This window comes from Lindgomyces ingoldianus, assembly GCF_010093535.1.
Source record: "Lindgomyces ingoldianus strain ATCC 200398 unplaced genomic scaffold BDR25scaffold_5, whole genome shotgun sequence".
In the NCBI taxonomy this organism is placed as follows: domain Eukaryota; kingdom Fungi; phylum Ascomycota; class Dothideomycetes; order Pleosporales; family Lindgomycetaceae; genus Lindgomyces; species Lindgomyces ingoldianus.
This window is the reverse complement of record NW_022985166.1, coordinates 1,240,059-1,262,813: the sequence shown is the minus strand read 5'-3', so window position 1 is coordinate 1,262,813 and position 22,755 is coordinate 1,240,059. Positions and strand designations below refer to the sequence as shown.

Below are 22,755 nucleotides of genomic sequence, written 5' to 3'. Positions count from 1 at the left end.
ATATGAGGTATTCATGCGTTGCACCCATCAGTTGAAATATCATTACAGCATATGGTGGAATTACAAATGAAATCTTGCACAAAACGGAATAAAATGAGAAGATGCGAGGATGAACGTTTGACCGCACCTGTAAATCGAGGTCGGGAAAATAACCATTAGGCATACGAGGGCATAACATCCCAACAATAAGTCGTAAGTAGGTCGTGGTATCTAGCTGGATAAAAATGAAGGAGAGCACTCAGAGGACGAACTTTTGTGGCTGGCACTTTTATAGTCTAGCCGACTTAGAGGATGGATCGCCGGGGTATAACGACGTGTATGTACATCACCTTTATTCCAAGTCGAACAGTTCTCCGTCTAATGCGTATAGTGCGCAAAGGATTGAAAGCGCGCAGGTGATCCCTAAGGATGTTTCGACTTTTCTAGTTTGGCCTAGTGGAAATTAGACCACGTCTAAGCCAAAGGCGAGCAACACAGACCTTTTCATCTCGCAACGCTCTCTTGCGCGCGTCATTCTCTTCTCTTCTCCTCTTAGCCTCTTCCTCAATTGTTTTTGCTTCGGCTTCTAAGACACTAGTTGTTAGTCGGAGCTTCGGCATGCTCAAGGCTGACATACTAGTATAGGTAGGTGGCTTTTTGCGAAAGCCAGTAGCCGCAAAATCAGGGCGCATTTCCATGATGTTATTATCGTAGATGGTTTTTGAACCGATGATGATGTCAAAGACCTCCGTGTCTTGAGAAACTTCAAATTCCGCATCCATGAACTTCGGGTGGAAGAAGAGCGGACTGCCGGAAGTGTTCCCTCTGCATGCAAACCTTCCATGAATTTTTGCTATCGAAATGTACTGCCCCCCGCCAAAGCTCTCGACAATGACCTCCCCATCCCGTGCTTCGAATTGTAGGCCGAATATTGCTGCAAATGCCGGTGAGATGAGATTCTTGGGATTGCCCGTATCAAATAGGGCTATGGCGTAACGGTGTTTTTCCTTATTGCTATCGGCATTGAGGAAAGCGACTTGAATAGTCTTAACGAATGGATTGTCCTCGCCATCGGAATAAGCATAACGCTTAGGACGCTTCCATAACTTGCGTGTTCTTGACTTCAGATAGATCAATAGCCCTTCCCACGCGTGTTTTATCCGGTGCCTATGTTTCGGTTTTCGTCGCGTAGGTTTTGGGTCGTAGATGATAAGGTCCTCGTGGGAATCCATGCGGCAGCTCTCCGGCAACGATGGGCGGAGAGGAGCCTCGGGGTCGCTTCTCATACCATACGTCGGCGGGCCGACACTCTCGATAGTATCCTTGACATCGTCCTGTGTGGTTATGTGGTGGGATTTCGGTGCTACATCAAGGTCAGACATCACTAAGTAAGTTGTGTCGGCCAGCACAGCCGGTCTTGGGAGGCCGCTCATCAGGTCTTGGCACATGTAACATCAAGCCTGGGAGAAACTCACAATGTGATTTTTCGGCTTCGCCCATGGGTATTGTGTTCATTTGGGGGTTGATTGCGCCGGGTATCCGTTTAGAGGGTGAGGAGGGGAGTGGTGGTGATGGTGGACCAGGCGCTCGTGATTTGGGAAGCTTCATCGGTGGATAGGTAGTGAATTACCTGGGAAAGGGCGAGTAGACGAAGTCTGGTGTGGCCCTCGAGACCGCTCTTTTAATGTTCTGAATACGAGTCAGAGGGAAACAGCGATCGCATTGCATTGCCGCAGCCTTACAAGAAGGGATGTTGGCTTTGCGGACATGCATTGCGAGTGGAAGCATATTCACCTAATAGAGCGAGCCTGAGTCGTAATTAATCGTCGAACTCCAAAGACGAGCAGAGGGCAGGGGTGTGTGGAGGTCCGTTCTGCACGATGAGCTACACGGTTGGAAAGGCGTTTGTTGAGCTGGGCGAGCTTGTTCACAGCCGACTGGGGGGAGCTCGAATAAAGTTGGATGCAGTAGGTATTAATTATGTAGAAGAGGAGACGGGAGCAAAAATTGTGGCAAGGAAAGACGACAGAAGTGCAGAGGCGGAGAAGCTTGGTCAGAAGAGTTGACAAGAGCGAGGTGCAGGAGAATTTAAGTGTCGTAGTTTGCAGCTCTTTGGCCATTGATCAATCGCCTGCGCACAGACCATTGCCTATTTCAACGAACGCGAAACCAAGCCTGCGCATATGGCCATGCCAAGCCTGCGCACATAGCCATGCCAAGCCTGGGCGCGTGGCCATGCCAAGCCTGCGCACATGGCCATGCACATGGCCATGCCAAGCCTGCGCACAGACACGGCCATGCCTATGCTCCAACCAGAGATCGAGAAGATTGAGGGTCAGGCCTGATTCGACCCTCTTCCTGGGCATCTGTCACAATAGAACCTCGCTGGCGATAAAGCCTCGTTGGCCATAGGCACAATTTCACTCTTGGAATCCTTTCCTTATTCAAGATGGCCTTTCTCCCTATTTTGAGAAGATAGTCATGCCCAAAATGCGTCTGTTTCTCTTGAGTTTCGGCCTCCTCTGTCCTCAGCACTATTCTCCTCGAGACACCTCGAGTCGCTAGTACCGATAAACTCCACATTAATGGCAGCATGATACCCATCTTAGCAGCATCCGTGCTGACTGTGCACCTGTTCGTACTTGTGGAATCTCACTTTTATTCATGATACTCCATCTTTGCAGCATTTGCGCTGGCTGTGCGCCTGTGCCTACAGATGGATTTCCTCACACCCATTTTTATTGAGTCGAAGTAGGTGATGCGCAGCTAGACAGACGGTTGGATTCCTATAATTCTTTCGAGACAGTGTCCCGACCTCGTGTTCAAATAGTAATGCTCCTCGTTCTCTGACGGACGTCTCGCATTACGCCATAATTACTTCTATCCTTTCTAGTATCTTGCCAATTCTAGCGAAAGAACATGTTATATTGTTGACGATATGGTTCGCTAACGCCCGGCGTGAAGGAGAAGTTAACGCTGCGACCCAGCTTACTGCTTGCAGCCGCAATCGACCCACCCGCCCCAAATTCAGGGCTTAGGCTCTCCATACATAGGTAACCTGGGCAGAGTTAAGCAACGCTCAAACGCGTTAATATTTAGCATAATTCTGATTCGGCCAGAAACTTATGGCCTTAATAAGTACCTCTTCAGGAGGGAAGCTTCGCGCGGTCGGCGCAGTAGAACTATCCCTGTTGAAGCCTGACCCTTTTGAAAAGTTAACCCGGGCTAATGCAAGCACCCAGGTGAGTAGCTCCTAGGGGTCTGCCCGGGAATTTATGCGAGACCCTCTAGTTACGCAGCGTTCGTCGTCTTTACAAAGTCCAGAGGGTGCCAGCTGAGATCCGTTGGGTTATTTCTGAAGGGTGGATAGAATGCTGTGAAAGGCCACAGCTAACCAAAGAAGACCTAATCGTGTTCTTGCTTCCCGGCTTGGTTTCGTCCACTGAAGGACCTCTGCAGTCTAGGCTCATGCAACGATTGAAAATTTCTTCAGCCTGCTGATGGAGCTGTCCGCCCAACGCAGAATTCTCCAGGTTAGAGTTGCATCACTCGCCAAATGTAGAGAAGAGATTATCTCCTAAGTCTTTAGCCGCGCGGACCGTGAAGATCCTGTGACATTTTTCACTGAAACGCGAAACACAGGGATAGGCAGAAGCCCTCATATTGACTGCGCTGCAAAAGTGCATGTTTTTGATCCAAACCCAACGTATGTAGTCAGCTGTATCTTTTTCGTCCGGTTTTGCTGATCGTTTGCATTGGAGCGACGGCAGCGGCAGCGGGATCGCAAGCGGGCTTTGCCTCATTTCAACAACTCCCACACCTATTGGGTGCCACACTTTCCATGACAAGGACCAATAATAAATCACTTCGTGGCCAACTGCTATCTTCACCATGCTGATGTTTCGATGCAGTTCTATTCCCTAGAAATCGATACCGTGTACTTCTCAGCACTGTAAACTCAAGTACAAGCTTGAATTAGCGTCCCATTGTTTCCTTTCCCAAAAATACCTAGCTTCCATGAATGCCATGTGGATTGACGAATCACAGAGCTTAAAAGTGGGGGGATTTGCGGCACGCCGAGCCGAGCCGAGCCGAGCCGAAACAAAAACGCGGCATTGGGATCGATCGCTCATTTCTGAATCGCGTTTCACACTTCATTTGACGAATGAGACTTGACACCGACAAATGGATGAATGCGCGTGCGGCCCTGACAAATGCTGGAACCTAGGTAGGGCATAGCCCGGAGATTGCTATTTCCCTAACATCCCACATTATTCTTCTTCTCTTTTAATTTGTTAATATCCTTCATCTCTTGATTCCTTTCTTATCACATGCGATCCATCGCTAATGGGACTCATCGAACTAGTTCGCACACTACAAGAGAATCCTTCCCAATTCTTGGCTGAAATCGCCAGATCCCTAAGGTATTCTAGCTCCGCCTTCAAGTCATTGCCATGAACCTTAAAACTGCACTTCTGACCGCCGGCGTTGTGCGGAAAAGTCTCGATTTTGGACTTCCAGGTCTTTATGCGTTTACGAGACGTCACCAAGCTAATCACGGACAAGTATTACTTAGCTCAGTTGAGTGGAGGATGGGGGTTGCGGATTAAAACTAAGGATTGCGACCCGAGGAGATGGAATTGTCGCGGATGGGTGTATAATTGACGGTTACATAGCCGAGCAGCGCTGTCAACAGTAAGTAGTGCGCTACGATTGACCGTTTTTCTGCCCGTAGCTTCTCAGTTTGTTAGTACGTACGTACGTTAAGAGTGAATTGATTGGCACCTACAGAGCGTAACTGTAACAGCTCGCAATCCTCCTACAGTTGTACTTCTCGCAAGAGGTTACAACATAACTGCTAGAGTCTTCGTCCTAATATAGTCTGCCAGCGTTATTAATTCACTCTCTACTACGTAATAACGTAGCTAGTTCTTTTAAAGCTAAAGAGCTTTAATTATATTAACTCTAAAGCTGCCTAATTAGGTCTTATATTGCTAAGAAAAATTAACCTTTTGAGACTTACTACGGCCTGTAATGGGTATCTCTATACCTGTAAGTAACGGCTCAAAAAGCTCCTACGTCCTTACTGCTCACGTGGCTGCTACGTTCACGTAGTAGTATACGTACTACTTACTGTTGACAGCGCTGTAGCCGAGTTTAGATATGTTATTACTAGCCTGCTCTGGTAAGGAAGCCTAAATAAGCTAGCGTCGCTTGACCAACATTCTAAGACTTAAGAGACCATACTGAATGCGGAAGTAAGAACCCGCACTAAAACATGGAGTGTTGGTGAGGGGGACTTCTTGGGAGTTAGTTTAGGGTAGATTGTGGAGTGGCGCAACAGGAATTGGACTAGTTGAGGTTGGACACTTGCTCCAGTGGGCCAACAGCCTCATTCAAGAACCAAGCAACCTTAGACACGCATGTTCTTTCGTATCACTTCACTTGGTGGGATGCTGCCTGCAGGGCCATCTCTGAAACTTCATTTCGTGGCGAGTCTGTCGCCAAACACTGTACCAGTCCCTTATGCTAGCTTGATCTTCTGCACATCCCAAGCCACGCCTAGAATACCCGTTCCGACCATGTTCATGGTGAAGGTCCTGAGTGGGAACAAGTCGAAAAACCCGCTAGGCTTCAGACTTATGTAGAATCAAAGAAGATGATTCACAGGTACGAATACTATCTCGAACAAAGCCTGTCCACGCCAATGCCCTTGGTCCCAGGGCCCGATACGGATGTTTCTAGATAATCGGTCTTGCGAGAATATCGTTATGACGATTTCCTAGCCTATGATCCCCATGTTACGAAAGTCAAAGACCGATCAATAAAGTCGCCTAGTCCAGAGGGAAGTCGAAGAGGGTATCGTTGGAGGCAGATTGCCATGTGTGCGCTGACTGTCAAGCCGCCTACGCTAAATCAATTTATTAGGACAACAACAGCTATCATAGTCATAATACCATCACCTGCCGGCAGCCGTGCCGAGGAAATTGAATCTATGCCGAGATTTTGGGCGGGAAGATTGTTGATAAGTTCCAAGACAGCACCTTGTATAAACTTTGACAATGAAATAAATGGGTCACAGAAGCCGGTAGAGAGCCCAATATAAAGCGATACAGTGTGGCTCCTAGAAGAGGGTTACCACGCTCTATGTTGGACTGCAAAGAGAATTCGGTTTCCTTACGTTCCATCCATCGGTTCCCAAACGTGGGTAACCTTGTTTGGAATCGACGGCCTGGCAGCGTAAGAGGGTTCCGCTAGGGGAACAATGAACAGAGAACCGCTGAACTTTGCCCACAGGGCCCTAAAGATAATAGGAGCGTCAAGGGAAGCTGACAGGTGTTCAAGCCCGATCCGCCTGCAACCGGACCCAACTTCCTTTGCTTTCTCTCCCCCGACAGGACGAGCGAGATAATTTCTTCAAACGTTTCGTCCCCACCAGGCTGCTTTTCCGACGACTGGATTCGGAACTTTGTCCCTAGCTCAGTCGGCGCTCGTTCTCGACTCGTTCTTCAAGGTTGTCATGGCTGTACATGTGACCCTCATTCGGACTCTTTAGTCCTGGCTAAGGATGATTGGATTTTGTGTGTTGAGGATGAAGAATAGTAAACTACTATGTAGCATCTCCGGTAAACCGTGAGTATATAAACATGTCTTTGGAACTAAGAGGGAAATAGCTGATTCTATACAGACCTCTATTCCAGGGGAAGATTAACTAGCATCTTCCTTCTACGAGAGCCTAAAAGAGATCTAATTGTAAGTTTACTTGGCCGTAACCCCCTGAGCAAGCAAAATACCCGATTGCTGTAGTGCAGGTATAGCCTTCTGCAGCATCCATTCCGTACACTTCATATATGGCGGCCGCAACTCTTCCTCTCCATAAGACGATCCATCCGGTTTACACTTCTCCCACGCCAATGTGTTGTAGTTGAAAGATCTCTGGCGGGGAGGTGGATCAATTCCTGCTAGCAGCCGTACGACACTCGCAGAATCCGATGCCCGGATCTGACCCAGTAAATGCTTTTGGTGAAAAGTGTCCAAATCGTCTGGTCTTGGCCCCTGGCTTTCTTGGAAGGTCATCCCGGTCGCATCTGAGATGGTACCTATGACCTGGAGAAATCGGCCTCCGCCATTGGGAAAAGTCTCGATGAAAAGGGAGTTGTGATACCGGATGTCGGGTCCCATCAGCGGGTCTTGGAGGCCGAGCTTCTCTTCAACTCTATAGATGTTGTAGATAGGTGATGACATAGTTCTAGGCTGTCTATCGTCTTGATGGCGGAGAGTACAAATCGTAACTGAAGAGAGTTGAATGTTCAATCCGCAAAGGAGGGGCATATGTGGGGGTTATGTAAGCAGCTGTGCCACATCTAGATGGCCTCAGCGTCGTATCCACTCCCCGCCTGGGCACTTCCCGAGTCGAGGCTGTTGCCCAGTGTATCAATGCCTTCAGCACTACACCAACACAAAGCTAGAATAATAGACATCGTGAACAACGATTCTAGAATAAGTAACACGCGATCCTCAATCAGTGTCGCGCGACGATTTGGTAGGGGATCTCGATGACGTAACGGACGCTAGCACACTGCACTGCATGAGAGTGCATGTATCAGCTCTCTCAGCTGGCTTGAGCTGAAATAGCAACAAACATCACCCAGCGCTGCACGCCAAACGCCCTGCCACAGCAAGGTTTCCAGCCTCTTCTCCCACCCACCAGCCTCCCCGTCCAGTCTGGGGCCATGTGCTCTGTTCTTTAATGCCCTGACTAGCCCATTTCCCCCGTTCGCTCGACCGCCGTTACGTACCTGCACGCCCAGCACCACCATGACCCTCGCAAAACACAATCTGCACGTCGCAGCCCTGATTCCACCGCACCTGACACCAGCCGATGTCATCGCCGCCTTGCACGACCACAACACATGTCTGACGCTCCAAGCTCTTACCACAGGGCATAAGGAGCTACCGGAGACGAACCCGGAGACAAGGAAGGATACGTACTGGTATCCGCCGGATCTGCACCCGATCAAAACTTACGAGGTTACCGAAGCGGTGACGATACTACCAGGGGTTGGCGAATGGGGAAAGAAGTATATCACCTTCCCTAGCTGCTTCCAGGACACTCCCCATGGGATTAAAACACGGGCGGATACTTCGGGTGTGGTGCTGAGAGCCGAGTTTAGGGTGATAAAAGGCGGGGCGGATATTGGGGAAGTAGAGGGAGAGGGCGAGGGGATTGGATATGCGGAGTGGGTTCTTGTGGAGGATGTTGAGGTGCAGTGTGCGTGGTACATGATGCCGTTTGTGAGATCGAGTATGGAGGGCGCGCATAGGGATATTTGTCGGAAGGTGGTGGAGAAGGTGGAGATGTTGAAGAGGCAGGAGGCTATTGTGAGGACGGCGGCGAAGGGGAAGGGAAGAGTTGATTCAGATGGAGGTCAGAGGCTTCCGGATAAGATTATTTATGGTTAGGGTGGTGTTCTAGGGCTCGGAGCAGAGCGGATACCGTGGGGGAGAAATGTGGTTCCGGATTCGGTAATGAGAGGGACACAAACTGGTCAGCAATGGATCATGTTGAAATCAGTACTCCTGGGACTCGTGTTATTGGAAAGGCTCGGACCGAGGGCTGGGTGAGTTAGAATTCGCGATCCACATTTTTCGGCATGCATCTCCATTCTCTACGACTGTTACGACGTTAATGCCTTTCCAATTAGCGTAGACGACAACCATAAATAATCTCATCATCAATTCCTATCATCAGTTCCTATCATCAGTTCTTATCTCAGCTAACTATACACTTCATGGTCTCAGCTTTGCAACACTTGTTACGAGCCACTAAACTTCGATAACCCCTTCCATAACCTCCACCGCTGCCCCCTTCAACCTAATCTCCTCAATCTCCCTCCCCCCAGCCTTTCTAACCACACTGACAAAAATATCACACCTTCTCCCCATCTCCACCCCCTGCACAAGATGAAACTCAAACGGGCCCCGTCCCTTCTCAACCCCTTCTTGCAACGCTAAATAAGAACACAACGCCGCACTCGCACTCCCGGTCCCTGGATCCTCCCTCGACCCAATACTCCTCGTCCTCAGTAACTGCCTGTCAGGGGAATCAGGATCGCAGCCTAAGTCGACAAAATAAAACGTCCCAGTTAGTCCGGCATCCCAGCCAGATCCTTTATCGAGGTACTCGCAAGCGAATACGTCAGCTACAGGAACGAGGCCTTCAGAGACAGAGCCCAACGCTTCCAGTGTCGACAACGGCACGAGGTTAAACGCCATACCCTTCACAATCGAAACAAGAGGTACTGTAGTCGAAGACGTTGGATTCATATCCGGCGATGGTAGAGGATGTGGCAACCTCGCTTTGTGGATATGCACGTCGTGCGGGACTTTCACGGATGCTGTTCCACCCCCCTCCTCACTATATACAAACTCAACTAAGCCCGCAACCGTCCTCAGTTTCTTCACACCCGCATACTCGTTCCTATGTCTTGCAATATAAATACTTGTCCCGACCGTCGGGTGGCCCGCGAAGCTTATGCGCGACCGCGCGGTGAAGATGTCGTAGTCTGCGACTTCTCCCTCCCCGTCCTCGCCTTTGGGGACCTCGTGTAGGAACACGATTTCTGAGAGGTTGAATTCAGTTGCGATGGCTTGTTTGCGGGATTCTGTGAGTTGCGAGCGGAGGGCGCGTGGGACGCAGACGATGGCGAGGGGATTGCCGAGGTAGCGGGTGGAGGTGAAGACATCGAAGGTCGTGAAAGGGAGGTGCATTTTTGGAGAGAGTACGGAAGGGGATTGAAGGATTGGGGGTCTTGCGTTGGTAGATTTGTGCAATTGGCCCGAGTGCGGTCTTATACCCCAATTCAACCTCCTACTTTCTGTATTTTGTTGCCAGCGCCAGTAACAGCGGTTCTAGCGCTATAAGGAACAAAAGGTAGTGCACTGATGTGATAGATGTCTAAATGAGTCACTCGGAGCGGATTCCAACACTCGCATTAGTCAGCTCCGAAGATCGGTTTGCCCATGTCCACCCTGAAGCATTAAATTAGAAATAGACTGATTGTGAGGATTGAGCATATGACTTCAAAGGGTAAAGCAAGGTGCTGACGTATAAACTATATGTGTTTATGTATGATCCGTCATGCGACGGCCATAAGCCGCAAAAAGAATAAGCTAAGTGGAGCAACTCTGAGGCGCGCAGCTTGAAATTTTGAGAAAGGGATACTAAAGAAGAAAACTCGACAGTTTCTACAGTAATCGAGCCTCATTCTCGTCGTATCTCGATTCCCTCTAATTCCCTAGCCGTATCTTGCTCTCCTGCGCTCGATTCCGTGGTCTCTCTTCTCCTCTCATCACCCCCAGTCTCTTCTTCTCTCATTCCAGCAACATTCTTATCCCCTGGACTCACCTCTGCACGCATCCCCCTCTGCTTCCTCAACCACCAAACTCCCCACCCAATAACCCCCAAAACAAGCACAGCAAACGGCACGCCCAACCCAACACCCACCTTCTGCGCCGAAGTTAATCCACTATCCCCCTTATTCAGCGGTGATACCGATGGAATCGTAGTCGACGTGTTCGACGGCACCAGTAAGGCGGAATTAAGATACACAAAAAAAGGAGACTCAGACGGCGGTTTCCCAACCGTTGAAATGAAGAACGCGTAAACACCCGTAGCGAGCTTGACATCCCGTGAGAGAGTGTAGCTCATAGAATCGGTTTCTTGGAATGCTATAAAGATTTTGGATTAGCTAGGATTTCTCTGGCTCACACAACGCTCTCCCACTTTCCGGCGTTCGGGCTTGGGAACTTCGAGGGAGGTGAGGGGATAGCGACCCACTAGCAACGAAATCTTGGAAAATGTCCCCGCCGCCATAATAGTCGAAACGTGAGAGTGATATGTTGACGTATTGATTGCGGTTTTGCCATGTTAGGTTAAGAATCGGGGAGGTAGGTGTGAATATCTGTCCGGGAGGGAAGCCGATGAAGGAAAGAGGGTGGTCTGTGGGAGAGCTAGTACTTGTCGTAGGAGAAGGCGTGGGGCCGGCGCCAGGGTTAAGTCTTGTAGGATCCATAGAGTGTGGATGGGTGTGGCTACATCATGCAAAGCTCTTCTGTAGGAACTTGTTGAGTGGGGTCGTGAGATTTATCTAAACATGAAGCATGGTCTAGAGAGCAATGGAGGTGAGTATATTGATAAGGTTTTAGATCCGAAAGGAAAATATGATGGCGGTAATTTCCGTTGCATATGATGAACTTACTGTTAATCGAGAATCCAACCAACTTCCCAGCTGAGATGTAAGAAGCGCCACGTTCCCTCGTAAAGCGCGCCACAACTCCTTCAGCTCTCATACAGTCAACTCTCGATGGCGCGATACAATTCTGGAACAAGGATTATATTGTTATAACGTACTTCATGGGCGAGTCGCTCACACACCTGAGTCGCTCACTTTTGCCAAGACCCCACCCTAACAAACTCTATTATAGCCTATAACAACCCGCTCTAGCACTATATAGTACAGTACAGCCTAGAATATTATTTAGATACTACTTCTGCTTCTTGCTTACACGTTTGCGCGTTATGCCTAGTCTAATTGCACTATCTATAGCGCCTTTAGAATAGCTTACTTACTTTAGCTTACACCTGCTTCTTTGCCTTTTTTCTATTACTGCGCGCCCTAAACTCCTTTAGAGCTATTAAGTGTAGGCTTTTTTAAATTATTAAAGTCTTTTCTGCCTTAATCTGCTTTTTTTTATGTAATTTATATTACATAGCAGCTTTATTAGCTACTTAAAGCTTAGTAATTTCTTATTATGCTAACACTAGCTTATGCGTAATTATTACTGCCTCTTTTAAAACTTTTTTAAACACTTTAACTATAAAAGTTAGTAAACTATTTATATGCTTTTAAATTTTTATCTTTATAAGCATTAATTATAACCTAAGTTCTAAAGTATTACTTAGGGTGTTAAATAGGCTCTAACAGCTAGCTGCTTATAGTATAAGCACTTAAGTAGCAAGAGTAAGAGTAGTGTACAGTGTGCACAGCGTACAAAGTAGGTAAAGTAAGGGCAACATGTTTTTAGTTCTATTACTCTTATCTTTCCTTTGTATAGAGGAAAAGGGGGATATCTAGATGTTTACGCACAGAGGTTTGCGCATAAGCATTATGTAACATAGATACGTGATCCTGCTTGTGCGCAATTACTTGTATCTAGGCTGCAACACTGCTGCTGTGTACAGACACTAGTAACTTTTTTTTTTATCTAAAAAGTTACCTTCTATACATGTTACTTCTCTTCTGTCTGTGTAGGTCTATCTAATTATGTTTTGCCTTTACTTTACTTTATTTATTAAGACTTACCTTAGTAATGCTATATATTAAAATAGGCTAGTTATGCTATGTAAATAGCTTTTTTTTTTATCCTTTGCTTTCTAAGCTTTACTATATAATCCCTTAGCTCTTTTCTCTTTTTGTATAGTGCTAGTAGTAACAGATTTTTATAATAAGAAAAATAATTACATATAATATAAAAAAAAAATAAAAAAAAATAAAAAAAAATAAGCTTTATATAAAAGTGTTATTAGTCTAGTTAGTCTAAAGCATCTTTACGCATAAGATCTAGCTAGTCTACAGATGCTTCTATTTAAACAGAGAGGCAGTTAGTTAGGACTAGTAATTAAAAAGCCTAGTTTAGTGTTTTTTTTATATATATATTTACTAAGTTATTTTTACTATTAATCTACTTAATCTTAGTAATTTCCTTTTTCTTATATAATTTATAAAGTAACATAATGTTAATTATAAGTTACTTTTTACTAGTAGTACTTAGCTTAATAAGGTAATTATATAAAAACCTTAAATTTATATAGATTACTACTAGAATTAGTAGTAGTTTAAGTGTTTATATAATTTACTATAAAGTTATACTAAGTGTAATTATATTATTAAACTTTTTAACTATTTTATATAGTTTACTAGTAAAAACACTTCTAGTTACTCTTTTACACTTAGTAAAATTTTAGTATATAATATTACTTAGTATTTTAAAGTAGTTGCTTTACTTTATATAGTCTTTATTACTTAATATAATTAAAAATTCTAGCTATAAGCTAAAGTTTTTATTATTAGTAAATAATTTATTTATAAAAATAAACAGCTTTACATAATTAAGCTATAATAGTAAAAAAGTAAAACTACGCTTACTATTATTTATCTGCTATTAGATTTGTGCGTTAAGTGTGTTAATGTTATTATATAAAAGGTCTATAGTTTATGTAGTAATAAATAAGTTAAATGCTGCCTTTAGTTAACACATAAATGTAATATATACCTCTCTTACACATTGCTTAATATATTATTATGCAGCATTTTTATTTTCTAAGTTAATTATATAAAGGTAGCTTACTTATCTTTTCTAAGTAAAAACTACTATGTTATGTGTAAGTTTAATTCTTTTACTATTAAACTTAATAGGCTGCTTCTTTGCTAGAATAGTTTTACCTTTTATATAGAACTTTACTTTCTATAGTTTTTTTTTTTCTCTTTACACAAAATCTTTTATTATAATACTTAAAGTGTTGTATAAATGCTTCTAGTTATTTCTAAGGCCTATGTTATGCATATAGTGCATATTTACCTAACTTTCTAGGATATTTAGAAAGATGTCTATGTACTAAGTTTTCTAGATATTTAGCTATTAACATAAATTAATAAAGATCTTTATTTTATTTATAAAAATGTTATATAGTTAACTTATATAGTTATTATTTTTTTTTATACTTTTTAAAATTATATAATTTTATCTGCTAAAAGTTTTTCTTTAGTAGTTTTCTTCTAAAGTAGAAGTTTGTACAGGTTGTAATGTAGTATAGATTATGCAGGTGGTATTAGTAGTGCATACACTACTGCAGGCGGTAGTGTGTACAATTAAGGGTGTGGAGCAGGCGTTAGGTAGGGTGGCATGTATTGTTTGTACAGTAATTAGTGTAGTACTAGCTAAGGTGTAGAAGCAAGTAATGCTAGTACATTTAGTGTTAATAGCAGTATTATGTTTAGTCTACTTCTATGTAGAGCCTTATATAGTAATAAAAGTTATATATAAAGCCTTTTTAGTGTAATTACTTTTTTTTATGCTATATTATACAGCTTTTAGGCTTAGGTACTTTTAGTGCCTAGCTATAGTATAATTTTTTTATTTTTTAGCACTTATATAAGCTCTCTTTTAAATGTGTAGCTAAGTGCTAAGAAGTTTTATAGTATTTATTTTTTAAAATTTTTTATATATACACTTAGAAAGGTAGCACTTTTCTAAGTTATTATATATAAATTAGTAATTATATAACTTATATATAATTAAGTTTATAAGCTTATTAAAGCTTTTAACATATTAATCTTATTATTTTAGTACTCTAGGCTAGTCTTATTTTATAGTGTTACCTTTAATATTCTTATATTTTTTATAAGTTATTTATATAATAAAAATTATTTTTTATTTTTTTTATTATTACATAGAGTTATTAGTTACTAATAAGATTTTATTATAATAGTATAGTTAATTACTTTTTTAGTAAATTACATAGGTACTGCTATTATCTAGCTGCTAAGTTATGCAGCTTTAATAGCTTTAGTGTGCGCCTTACACTATTTTCTTTTTACTTTGTATAGTAGCAGAGCTTGCTGTATAATGTAAAGGATTAATGTGCTATTGTCTAGCTACTAGGTTGTGCAGCTTTAGTAGCTTTAGTGTATGTCTTACACTATTTTCTTTTTACTTTATATAGTAGCAAAGCTTACTATATAATGTAAAGAATTAATTTACTATTCTAAAAAATAAGTAACTAAATAAAGTACTTTATAAAGTATAAGTACTCTACTATTACTTTTTTTAAAAAATAAGTAATAAAATAAAGTACTTTATAAAGTGTAAGTACTTTATTATTACTTTTACTAATTTATAGTTAATTAAATTAACTACTAATTAGTGTTAAATAGGCTTTAATAGCTAGCTGCTTATAGTATAAGCACTTAAGTAGTAAGAGTAAAAGTAGTGTATAGTGTGCACAGTGTATAAAGTAGGTAAAGTAAGGGTAATATATTTCTAGTTCTATTACTCTTATCTTTCCTTTATATAGAGGAAAAGGGGGATATCTAGATGTTCGCGCACAGAGGTTCGCGCACGAGCATCATGTGACATAGATACGTGATCCTGCTCGTGCGCGATCGCTTGTATCCAGGCCGCGACGCTGCTGCTGCGTACGGACATAGGGTTTACAACTGCTAGGGCTTATTATATATAAGTAGTAGTAGTAATAAAGTGCACAACTTTATATTAAGGCCTATTATAACTTATTATAAGTTAAAAGGAACTAATTTAGCGCTTTAAAACTCTTCTTAGATATTACTAAAAGTAATTATAGTATTATAAGCTGCTTTAAAGTATAGTAAAAACTTTATCTTTATAATATAAGTAATTTAGTTATGTATAAAGTTTTTAGCTTAGCGCTTATACACCTTTTTTAAAAAAGTAAAATAACCTACATTAAGTAACTATAAAAAGTGTAATAAGTAAAAAAGTATATAAATAGTAATAATTTTATTATTCTTATAGTATTACTAAAAATAAAGTAAGTTATAGCTTTTATAGCTATTAATAACTAGCAGACAGTAGCTACTAACAGTACACTTCTTTATATGCGCGTTAAAGTGCTTTAACTAGTCTAGACTAAGCTAATTAGTAGTCTAGCTACACTTAGAGATTATAATAACTTAATTTTAAAGTAGATTTTTCTTCTTATACTAGTTTAAAAAGTAGTTACTACCTTAGAAAATAATAAAAAGTAAAATAGCCTACTTTTTAGTATTAATGCCTTAGATAGCTATTATCTACTTCTAGTTACCTAGCTAGACTGCTTTTAGCTGTTCTTATTTCTCTAAACTTATAATAACTGCTCTAGTAGATATCTAGCCTATTATAAACCTTATTTTATTAAAGTTATACATGTTATTATTTTAGATACTATACTTAGCTTTAATATTCTTTATAAAGTTAAACTAGCTTTAAATTACTATAAGATTTTTATAAAAAGCTTTTTTATAGTTATACTTACACTTAAACTTTACTTTAAGCTTTAAGTAACACTTAATAAACATATTAAGCTAGTTTATGCTAATATAGCCTATATTATGCTTAGTGTGTAAAGAATTAGCTATATTAGCTATAGCTACTAGCTAGAAGGGAAATTCTTACGCATTTAGCTTAAGTATGTGCTAAATAATTACTTACTCTTTATTATTATCTAGCTTTTATAAGTTAGCTGTATAATTAGCTTAAAAAGGTTGTCTAGTGTGTTAGTTACTTATTATATTTTAAAAGACCCTATAGATAGCTGTAGCGTGTTAGTTAAAAAGTGTTATATTTTATTTAAAAGCCTAGAGTGTAAGCTGCATCTAACATTCCTTTAACATGTTTAAGTAGTGTTGTTAGAAATGCATTAGTGTAGGAAGAGTAGTATAGTAGGGTTTTAGTAAAAGTAAGTGACTTAGGTGTGTAAGCAACTCGCCTATGAAGTACGTTATTGCAATATTATTGCAGTAAGAGGGTTATGTAATCTAACTATCTAGAGTGCTCTAGACAAACTGCTTAGACTTTTAAGCCTTTGCTTTAGTATATAGCTGCTAGAGCGCTCTAATCTGCTAAGGAGTTGTTAAATCTGTATGCTCTTAATATAAGAGTAGTAATTTAAGAGCCTGCTCTGCCTATGTAAGGGTAGGTATTTATATAAAAAGCTTTTTATTATTTAATTTATCTTTAACTAGCTGCTAGCTATATATTATAATTACATTTACTATATTAAAGTTAGATTAAGTAGGCTTATAATTTTTATTAATAAGATTTAGAAAGTTTTTAAAGCTTATAGCGTTTTAAATCCTACCTGCATGCTGCACCTGCTAGTAGAGCTTCTCTAGCTTCTGCTAAGACTGCTTTTTTAAATTAAGCAGGTAGATTAGTTCTTATAAAGGCTAGATTTTAGCTTAGTAGAAGCAGTAATAAATTATATTACTTTAAAAGTTATTATACTAGGCTTAAAAGGCCTAGTATAAGGCATAGTAAAGGTTAACTTAAGTTACTAGATCTACGCTGCGCTTATAGCTAGTAACTATATAGTGTATTTATTACTTTTTATATAAGTGCTTAAACTAACTAATTACACCCTAATTAAGTAGCTAGTAGACACTAGTTAAGTTAGTAGGCAGCTATTAAATGCAGATATTTAGTAGAGGTAGTTTAAAATTAACACTAAGAATATAAGCACTATAGTTGTTTATTAGCAGCAGAATAGACCTAGTCTTTTCTATCTACTAATAAAAGGCCTATAGCTAATCTATTATAATAGTATGTATTATCTACACCTTAAAATTTAACAACTATTAGATGCTAAAAGCCTTAAGGTTAATAGATTATAAAGCATGTAGTCTAGCTACCTTTTTAATAGCTTAAAAAGTAAAGTGCTTACTGCTAGTAAAGTTATAGCAGTATATAATTAATATTTAGTTCTTATCTTTTTTTCTGCTAGGTTAAGCTCTAGTAGAAAGCCCTAACAACAGCGCCTACTACTAATATAGGCCTGTCTTGTCTATATTAAATATATTTTGCTTTGCGTATTCTTTACACAGTGTTTTAATAGCCCTTATCTTCTTTTTAGCCCTAGCTAGCACTAACGCAGCCTTACTCTAGTGTTAATAAAGCTTAATATTATGCTATTGCTTAAAGTTAGTAAGCTAGCTTAAGCTAAACTCTAGTATAAAAAGGTTAGCGTAATTAGGTATCTACAGCTAGATAGCCTTTGCTTTTTTAATAAAAATATTACTAAGGACGTTACTGCTAAAGCTCTTAAGGTGCTACTGCTAGTTAAAAAGAACAGCTTTAAAAATAGGCCACTATGCCTATTATTAACATGTGCAGGTAGTAGCAGAGCTACTGTTAAAGTAGCTATATTGCTTTAAAAGGGACTTTAATACTGTTAACTAATAGATGTAATAGTTATACTTTTACTTAAACTACTTAATTATATTAAGCTGCCTCTAGCTAGGACCCTAACATTAATACTATTAACATAGAGCCTGTAAGGCCGGGATGGCGCTTACGTGTAAGGCCGAGATGGTGCTTATGTGCGACGGGTATATATACTATTCTGTACGCAATAATTAACTGTTGGTTAATTATTCGCACCTTTTTAGTTGTATTAGCGTAGTGGTACAGAGCTCCGTCCTTACAGAGCCTGTTGCTGCTTGTTAGTAATTGCCACATGTAGCATTTTATCTCTTAATATAATAATAATCTAGCTAAAAGCTTGCAATATAGTAGGTATTACAAAATAGAATATTTTAGTAGGAAATTAATTTAGGTTTAAGAAATGTATTGCTATATTAAAATATTGTTTAATCGCGCATCGCGCCATCGAGAGTTGACTGTAGCTCGTCTTGCTACCCCGCACTAGCTTGATATCCATCCCTGGCTCCTCCAAATGTGTAAACCATTCCAGCCTTCACAATTGAGCTTCTTCATTGGCTCCTTCTTTTTCCGCTCCAACCATCACCGTCATCACATCCCTCAACGTCCCAATTTCCTGCTCGCTCAACCCCACAAGTTCCCTAAAATACCCCTCCGGACCACCCCACGTCCTCTGCACTTCCTCGATTAACGCCCACATACTCTCTTCTCGTGCCCCAACCATCCTCTCACATTTTCTTCTCCCTTCTTCCGGACCGTACTCTTCAAATGCTCCTTTCTTCATTAACCTTTCGATATTTATATGTCGGGTTGGTGCAAGGCCTTGCTCCGAGAGCGCGTATTCTTTGCAGATGGATGCGTGTGGGACGTGGAGGAGAAGGAGGAGGAGGGATATGAAGACGCCAGTGCGATTGTTGCCTGTGGTACAGTGCATGAAGATTCCTGGAGCGGGTATGTTAGGTAATGATTCCGATGAGGGAGGGCCGATGGTCGACATGAGCCGGCGCAGAATTTTGCAGAATATCGGAGCGCCGGATGTTAGGATCTCGACAAAAGCTGTCACAATGCCCTAGACGTACACAGCAATTCATCAGCCACGAGCAGAACTCAACTCGCCCCGGTTTACTCGAGAAGGGTTTACTACAGTGGGATGTCGATACATACCTCCGTTCCATCCCCAGCATAAAGCTCATATCTCTGTCTCGCCGCCTCATGCGTATATTCTTCTTCCTTAAACACCGGTGTCCAGACCCTCTCAATCCCATCCATCTCCCTATATCCCCCTGTATTCTCGATTTGTTGCTTACTCCGCAAATCACAATCTGTTCTGATCCCCAGCTCTCGCAATCGTATGACGCCTTCAGCAGTAATCCTGTTGGTGTCAGAACCTCGATACAGAATGGCTTTGCGGACATAGCCGATGATGTTTGATTCGTCGATTGCGGAGGAAATTGGCCAGCCGCCAATGTCCCGGAAGTTTGTGAGACCCGGAACGATGTGGAATGGAAAGAAGGATGGCGGGGAGGGTCGAGGGGTAGTTGTAGGAGGCGGAGCTACTTTTGCAGGCTTTGTGGAAAGCATTTTGGAAGTAGAATTGAAGAAGGAGGAGTTACGATGTGTGATGGGGTTGAAACGAAGGTTATGAGTGGTGTGCTCCTAACGCCATAGCGAAGGCTATGAGCCTGAAGGACGAACAGCTAGAAAAAAAAATTCCAAAATCGAAAGAAAAAGAGCCTTGCCTCCCACATGTTGAATAATAAATCAGCAAGCTCACGACCTGCTGATGTGAAAAGAAGCCAAGTGTATAGCATCCCGAGCTCGCAGTGTGGGTACCAGCGGGGTCCCCACGTTTCTCCTACCCTTGCTTTTTCACGGCTCGCTTGCACATGCAGCTTGGCTGCCGTATCACATGGCTCCCAATCCTTCGCGTAACTAGCTACCCCGAAGGCTTGGAAATGCTGTTCGGGCCAGCAAAGTGGCGCACATGAATCAGAGCTGTCGTACGGAGGGTCATTATCCACCTAATAGTATTAATCATCCCACTTGAAGCTATGTACAAGCAACTCCACAGTAAAGACCGCCAGTTTAATCGTGTACTATCTCAGCGACATTGGTATTAGACATAGTACAAGTTGTACCGATTCACTGTGGGCCTTCTCTGCGATCGTCCATGTCGCTGAGAAGAGGCCTCAGTTGTCAAGCTCGAGTGTCTTTTGGATGAGCGTTCATGATATCGGCATCATCATCTTCGTCAAAATGCTCAGGCTGACTCTCGAGGTCTGTGCGAGACTGGTAGTCAGGATTGAAGAGCGTTTCCATATGCTCGAGGCTTCGGCCACTAGTTTCAGGATAAAAAAAGTCTGTTGGTACTTGAATGAGATATCACTCTAAATTCGCAGTGGGAGGGGACTGACAAATGATGATTGCAGAGACAATATTGAAGCTCATGAAAATAAAATGAGTCTTTGAGCCAATACGTTGCATGCCCACAGGCCAGGTTTGGGAGGCGATAATTGAGCCGATAGAGCTGCCAGATGCGGCAAGATTGAGACCCTTCGCCCTGAAGTTTGTGGGGAAAATCTACTGAAGATTAGAAAATATTGCTAGGGGTCGTAAATGAAATCCAATACCTCGGACCCGTACACCCACGCAGCGGGGCCAAAACCAATGGAGTACCCAAAAGTGTACAAAAATATAAAGATGATGCAAACGTAGTCAGCCGCGTGGTTGGCGTTCTTGGGGTAGGCAAGCGGAAGAGCGCCGTTAATCTGCATGTCTTAGTGAGGAAATCTAGGCAGAGACCAGAAAACATACCAGCAGCGCCATGCTCATCACGAAGCACGCAGCTATCAGGGTGAACCTTCGTCCAAGCCTGTCCACCAAGTAGGAGTCGATAATCGTGCATCCGATTTTCAAAGTACTCTCAATACCTCCAATCATCAGAGTTAGCTTTCGCTCGATGCCAAGGCTGCCGAAGATATCTGGAAGGTAGTATTTCATGGACGTGTTGCCACACATCTGTGCCATAAATTGCAATAAAGCAGCACGCCAGAAGCGGTTGAACAACGGTCGGTTAGTGAAGAGAACAGTCCAGGATTGGCTAGTCGCGATCTTGCGTCGCTCGACGTCCTTCTCGATCTCGCTCAACTCGTCGACGACCAATGCGTCCGAAGGATCAGATGCGCGGAGCCAGGCTAAGTTCTTCTTTGCCTCTTCGTTGCGGCCCTGTTCTACGAGCCAGCGTGGTCTAGTTTTGGTTAATCTTGCCAAAAAGTAGAAGAGGGAGGTATATATACGTCTCTGGACACAGCCAAATCCCCACCAGGAAGATGAATTCAGGAATGAATTGAATTGCCATAGAGAAGCGCCAGCCGTAATAGTTTCCGCGCTTCGATTCCCAATGGCTGAATCCAAACCCGACCCTACAACGCATGAGCTGATTTTTGTAAGCCGATCGTAGGCGTTGAACATACCAGAATGCAACAGCAAGACCAGCAACCAAACCAATATGATTGATAACGACATAGCGGCCACGATGCTTCGCTGGGGATATCTCGCTGTAGAATCTCGTCAGCATAAATCTTATGCCAGGGGAGGTGTTCAACCTTTGATACAAGGGAACCGCGGTGGATACAATTGCCAGACCAAACCCACAGATAATGCGCCCAGCTATCATCATGCCTAGAGCACCTGGTCCTTTTGCTCCAGTCTGAATTGCGGCACCCACACCCGTGATGAGGACACCGGAAGCGGCTGCGACTCTGCGACCGAATCTGTCCGCCAATGGATGGGAAACAAAGATATAACTGAGCCATGTACCAAGGTAGTATATGGAGGTAATTAAGCCAGTTGTGGCTTTAGTGGGCTTGTGTAGGGCTTTCTTGAAACCTGGGTGGACGTATATTGACGCCATCACTCCGATGTTGTACCTGAATGCACCGAGTTAGCTAATCATTAATGCAACTAAAGCATACAACATACCCCCATGCCAGCGAGGCCAGGGCAAAGAATACACAGATTGCCAAAAGTCGCAGAGTGGCCTTGAGAGGCACAGGCCTGCTTGATGCGGCATGTATGTGTGTGTGCGTGTGCGTGTGTGCCATAACGGCAACTCAACTACAGTACTGGAGATGGAGGTTCAAATATTATGCTGAGACAGAGAAATGGTGAAATCGGATCAATGCGCGGTGATCTTTGGGATTTAAGCTGCAGCAAAACCCTTGCACCTTCCGTTCATGGTGGCGCTTCCGCTCTTCGCTCTCCCCCACGTTTTGTGGTTAGTTCATAGGAAGCATTACAGGCCCTGGAAAACCGGCAAGGGCTCACATGATCTCAATGCATGGTTTCGGTGAGGGAATTGGGGTGGTAGTTGTTTGAATGGTCAACCTTTGCTATTCCCGGAGTAGTGCCACCCGAGCTTTGGGAAGCGATCCTCGCGAATAGTGTGGGCTTTTGCACTAACGCAGCGGAAGACTAATTTGGGCCCGGGACGTGGCTTGGAAGCTTTGAGGTTAGTGATAAATATCAGGCGGTAAAAGAATTGTACCCTCACCATTCCACCAAAGAACGAATTCAGCTTCAGCGATGACCTTCTCAAGCGGGCTTTGTGTAACGTTGAATCTTGTCCGGCTTTACGGCGTAGATTTACGTTTCTAACATGCTAAGCCATGCCATTTAGGTGAGTTGTCCAGGGATCATCAGGTGAGGTCGCACATCGCGGCAATGCATTCAGTCAATATTGACCAGACCACCGGGAGAAGT

At 42.6% G+C, this 22,755-nt stretch overlaps 8 protein-coding genes across 8 annotated transcripts; 1 reads left to right on the top strand and 7 right to left on the bottom strand.

Annotated features, from left to right (window-relative positions):
• Positions 1-262: 262 nt before the first annotated feature.
• Positions 263-680, bottom strand: BDR25DRAFT_301079 (uncharacterized protein; the record flags this gene model as incomplete). Its single annotated transcript, XM_033689497.1, has 3 exons — positions 263-432; positions 480-565; positions 617-680. The coding sequence occupies 3 exons, from the start codon at positions 675-677 to the stop codon at positions 403-405; spliced, it is 177 nt and encodes a 58-aa protein (XP_033552228.1). The 3' UTR covers positions 263-402.
• A 72-nt stretch (positions 681-752) lies between these two features.
• BDR25DRAFT_340160 (uncharacterized protein) lies at positions 753-1,991 on the bottom strand (the record flags this gene model as incomplete). Its single annotated transcript, XM_033693475.1, has 3 exons — positions 1,774-1,991; positions 1,455-1,668; positions 753-1,342 (listed from the first exon to the last, which is right to left on the bottom strand). Coding segments are annotated over exons 2-3 (723 nt in total), but the record flags the coding sequence as incomplete, so codon positions are not given.
• Positions 1,992-6,738: 4,747 nt separating this feature from the next.
• On the bottom strand, positions 6,739-7,264 carry BDR25DRAFT_279425 (uncharacterized protein; the record flags this gene model as incomplete). The annotated part of the gene is made up of 1 exon (XM_033687753.1): positions 6,739-7,264. The coding sequence occupies exon 1, from the start codon at positions 7,222-7,224 to the stop codon at positions 6,739-6,741; it is 486 nt and encodes a 161-aa protein (XP_033552226.1). The 5' UTR covers positions 7,225-7,264.
• Positions 7,265-7,466: 202 nt separating this feature from the next.
• On the top strand, positions 7,467-8,716 carry BDR25DRAFT_331836 (uncharacterized protein). Its single transcript, XM_033692682.1, has one exon. It carries the CDS (start codon positions 7,798-7,800, stop codon positions 8,440-8,442), a length of 645 nt encoding a protein of 214 aa, XP_033552225.1. The 5' UTR covers positions 7,467-7,797; the 3' UTR covers positions 8,443-8,716.
• A 54-nt stretch (positions 8,717-8,770) lies between these two features.
• BDR25DRAFT_102232 (phenazine biosynthesis-like protein) lies at positions 8,771-9,911 on the bottom strand. Its single transcript, XM_033683461.1, has one exon. The coding sequence runs from the start codon at positions 9,748-9,750 to the stop codon at positions 8,806-8,808; it is 945 nt and encodes a 314-aa protein (XP_033552224.1). The 5' UTR covers positions 9,751-9,911; the 3' UTR covers positions 8,771-8,805.
• A 332-nt stretch (positions 9,912-10,243) lies between these two features.
• BDR25DRAFT_382335 (uncharacterized protein) lies at positions 10,244-11,103 on the bottom strand (the record flags this gene model as incomplete). Its single annotated transcript, XM_033697771.1, has 2 exons — positions 10,751-11,103; positions 10,244-10,710 (listed from the first exon to the last, which is right to left on the bottom strand). The coding sequence occupies exons 1-2, from the start codon at positions 11,052-11,054 to the stop codon at positions 10,244-10,246; spliced, it is 771 nt and encodes a 256-aa protein (XP_033552223.1). The 5' UTR covers positions 11,055-11,103.
• A 7,391-nt stretch (positions 11,104-18,494) lies between these two features.
• On the bottom strand, positions 18,495-19,575 carry BDR25DRAFT_382331 (uncharacterized protein; the record flags this gene model as incomplete). Its single annotated transcript, XM_033697770.1, has 2 exons — positions 18,495-19,063; positions 19,159-19,575. The coding sequence occupies 2 exons, from the start codon at positions 19,573-19,575 to the stop codon at positions 18,530-18,532; spliced, it is 951 nt and encodes a 316-aa protein (XP_033552222.1). The 3' UTR covers positions 18,495-18,529.
• Positions 19,576-20,190: 615 nt separating this feature from the next.
• Positions 20,191-22,137, bottom strand: BDR25DRAFT_279414 (general substrate transporter; the record flags this gene model as incomplete). The annotated part of the gene is made up of 8 exons (XM_033687752.1): positions 21,976-22,137; positions 21,600-21,923; positions 21,468-21,560; positions 21,291-21,416; positions 20,809-21,241; positions 20,625-20,762; positions 20,409-20,574; positions 20,191-20,354 (listed from the first exon to the last, which is right to left on the bottom strand). Exons 1-8 carry the CDS (start codon positions 22,095-22,097, stop codon positions 20,191-20,193), a joined length of 1,566 nt encoding a protein of 521 aa, XP_033552221.1. The 5' UTR covers positions 22,098-22,137.
• Positions 22,138-22,755: the final 618 nt, after the last annotated feature.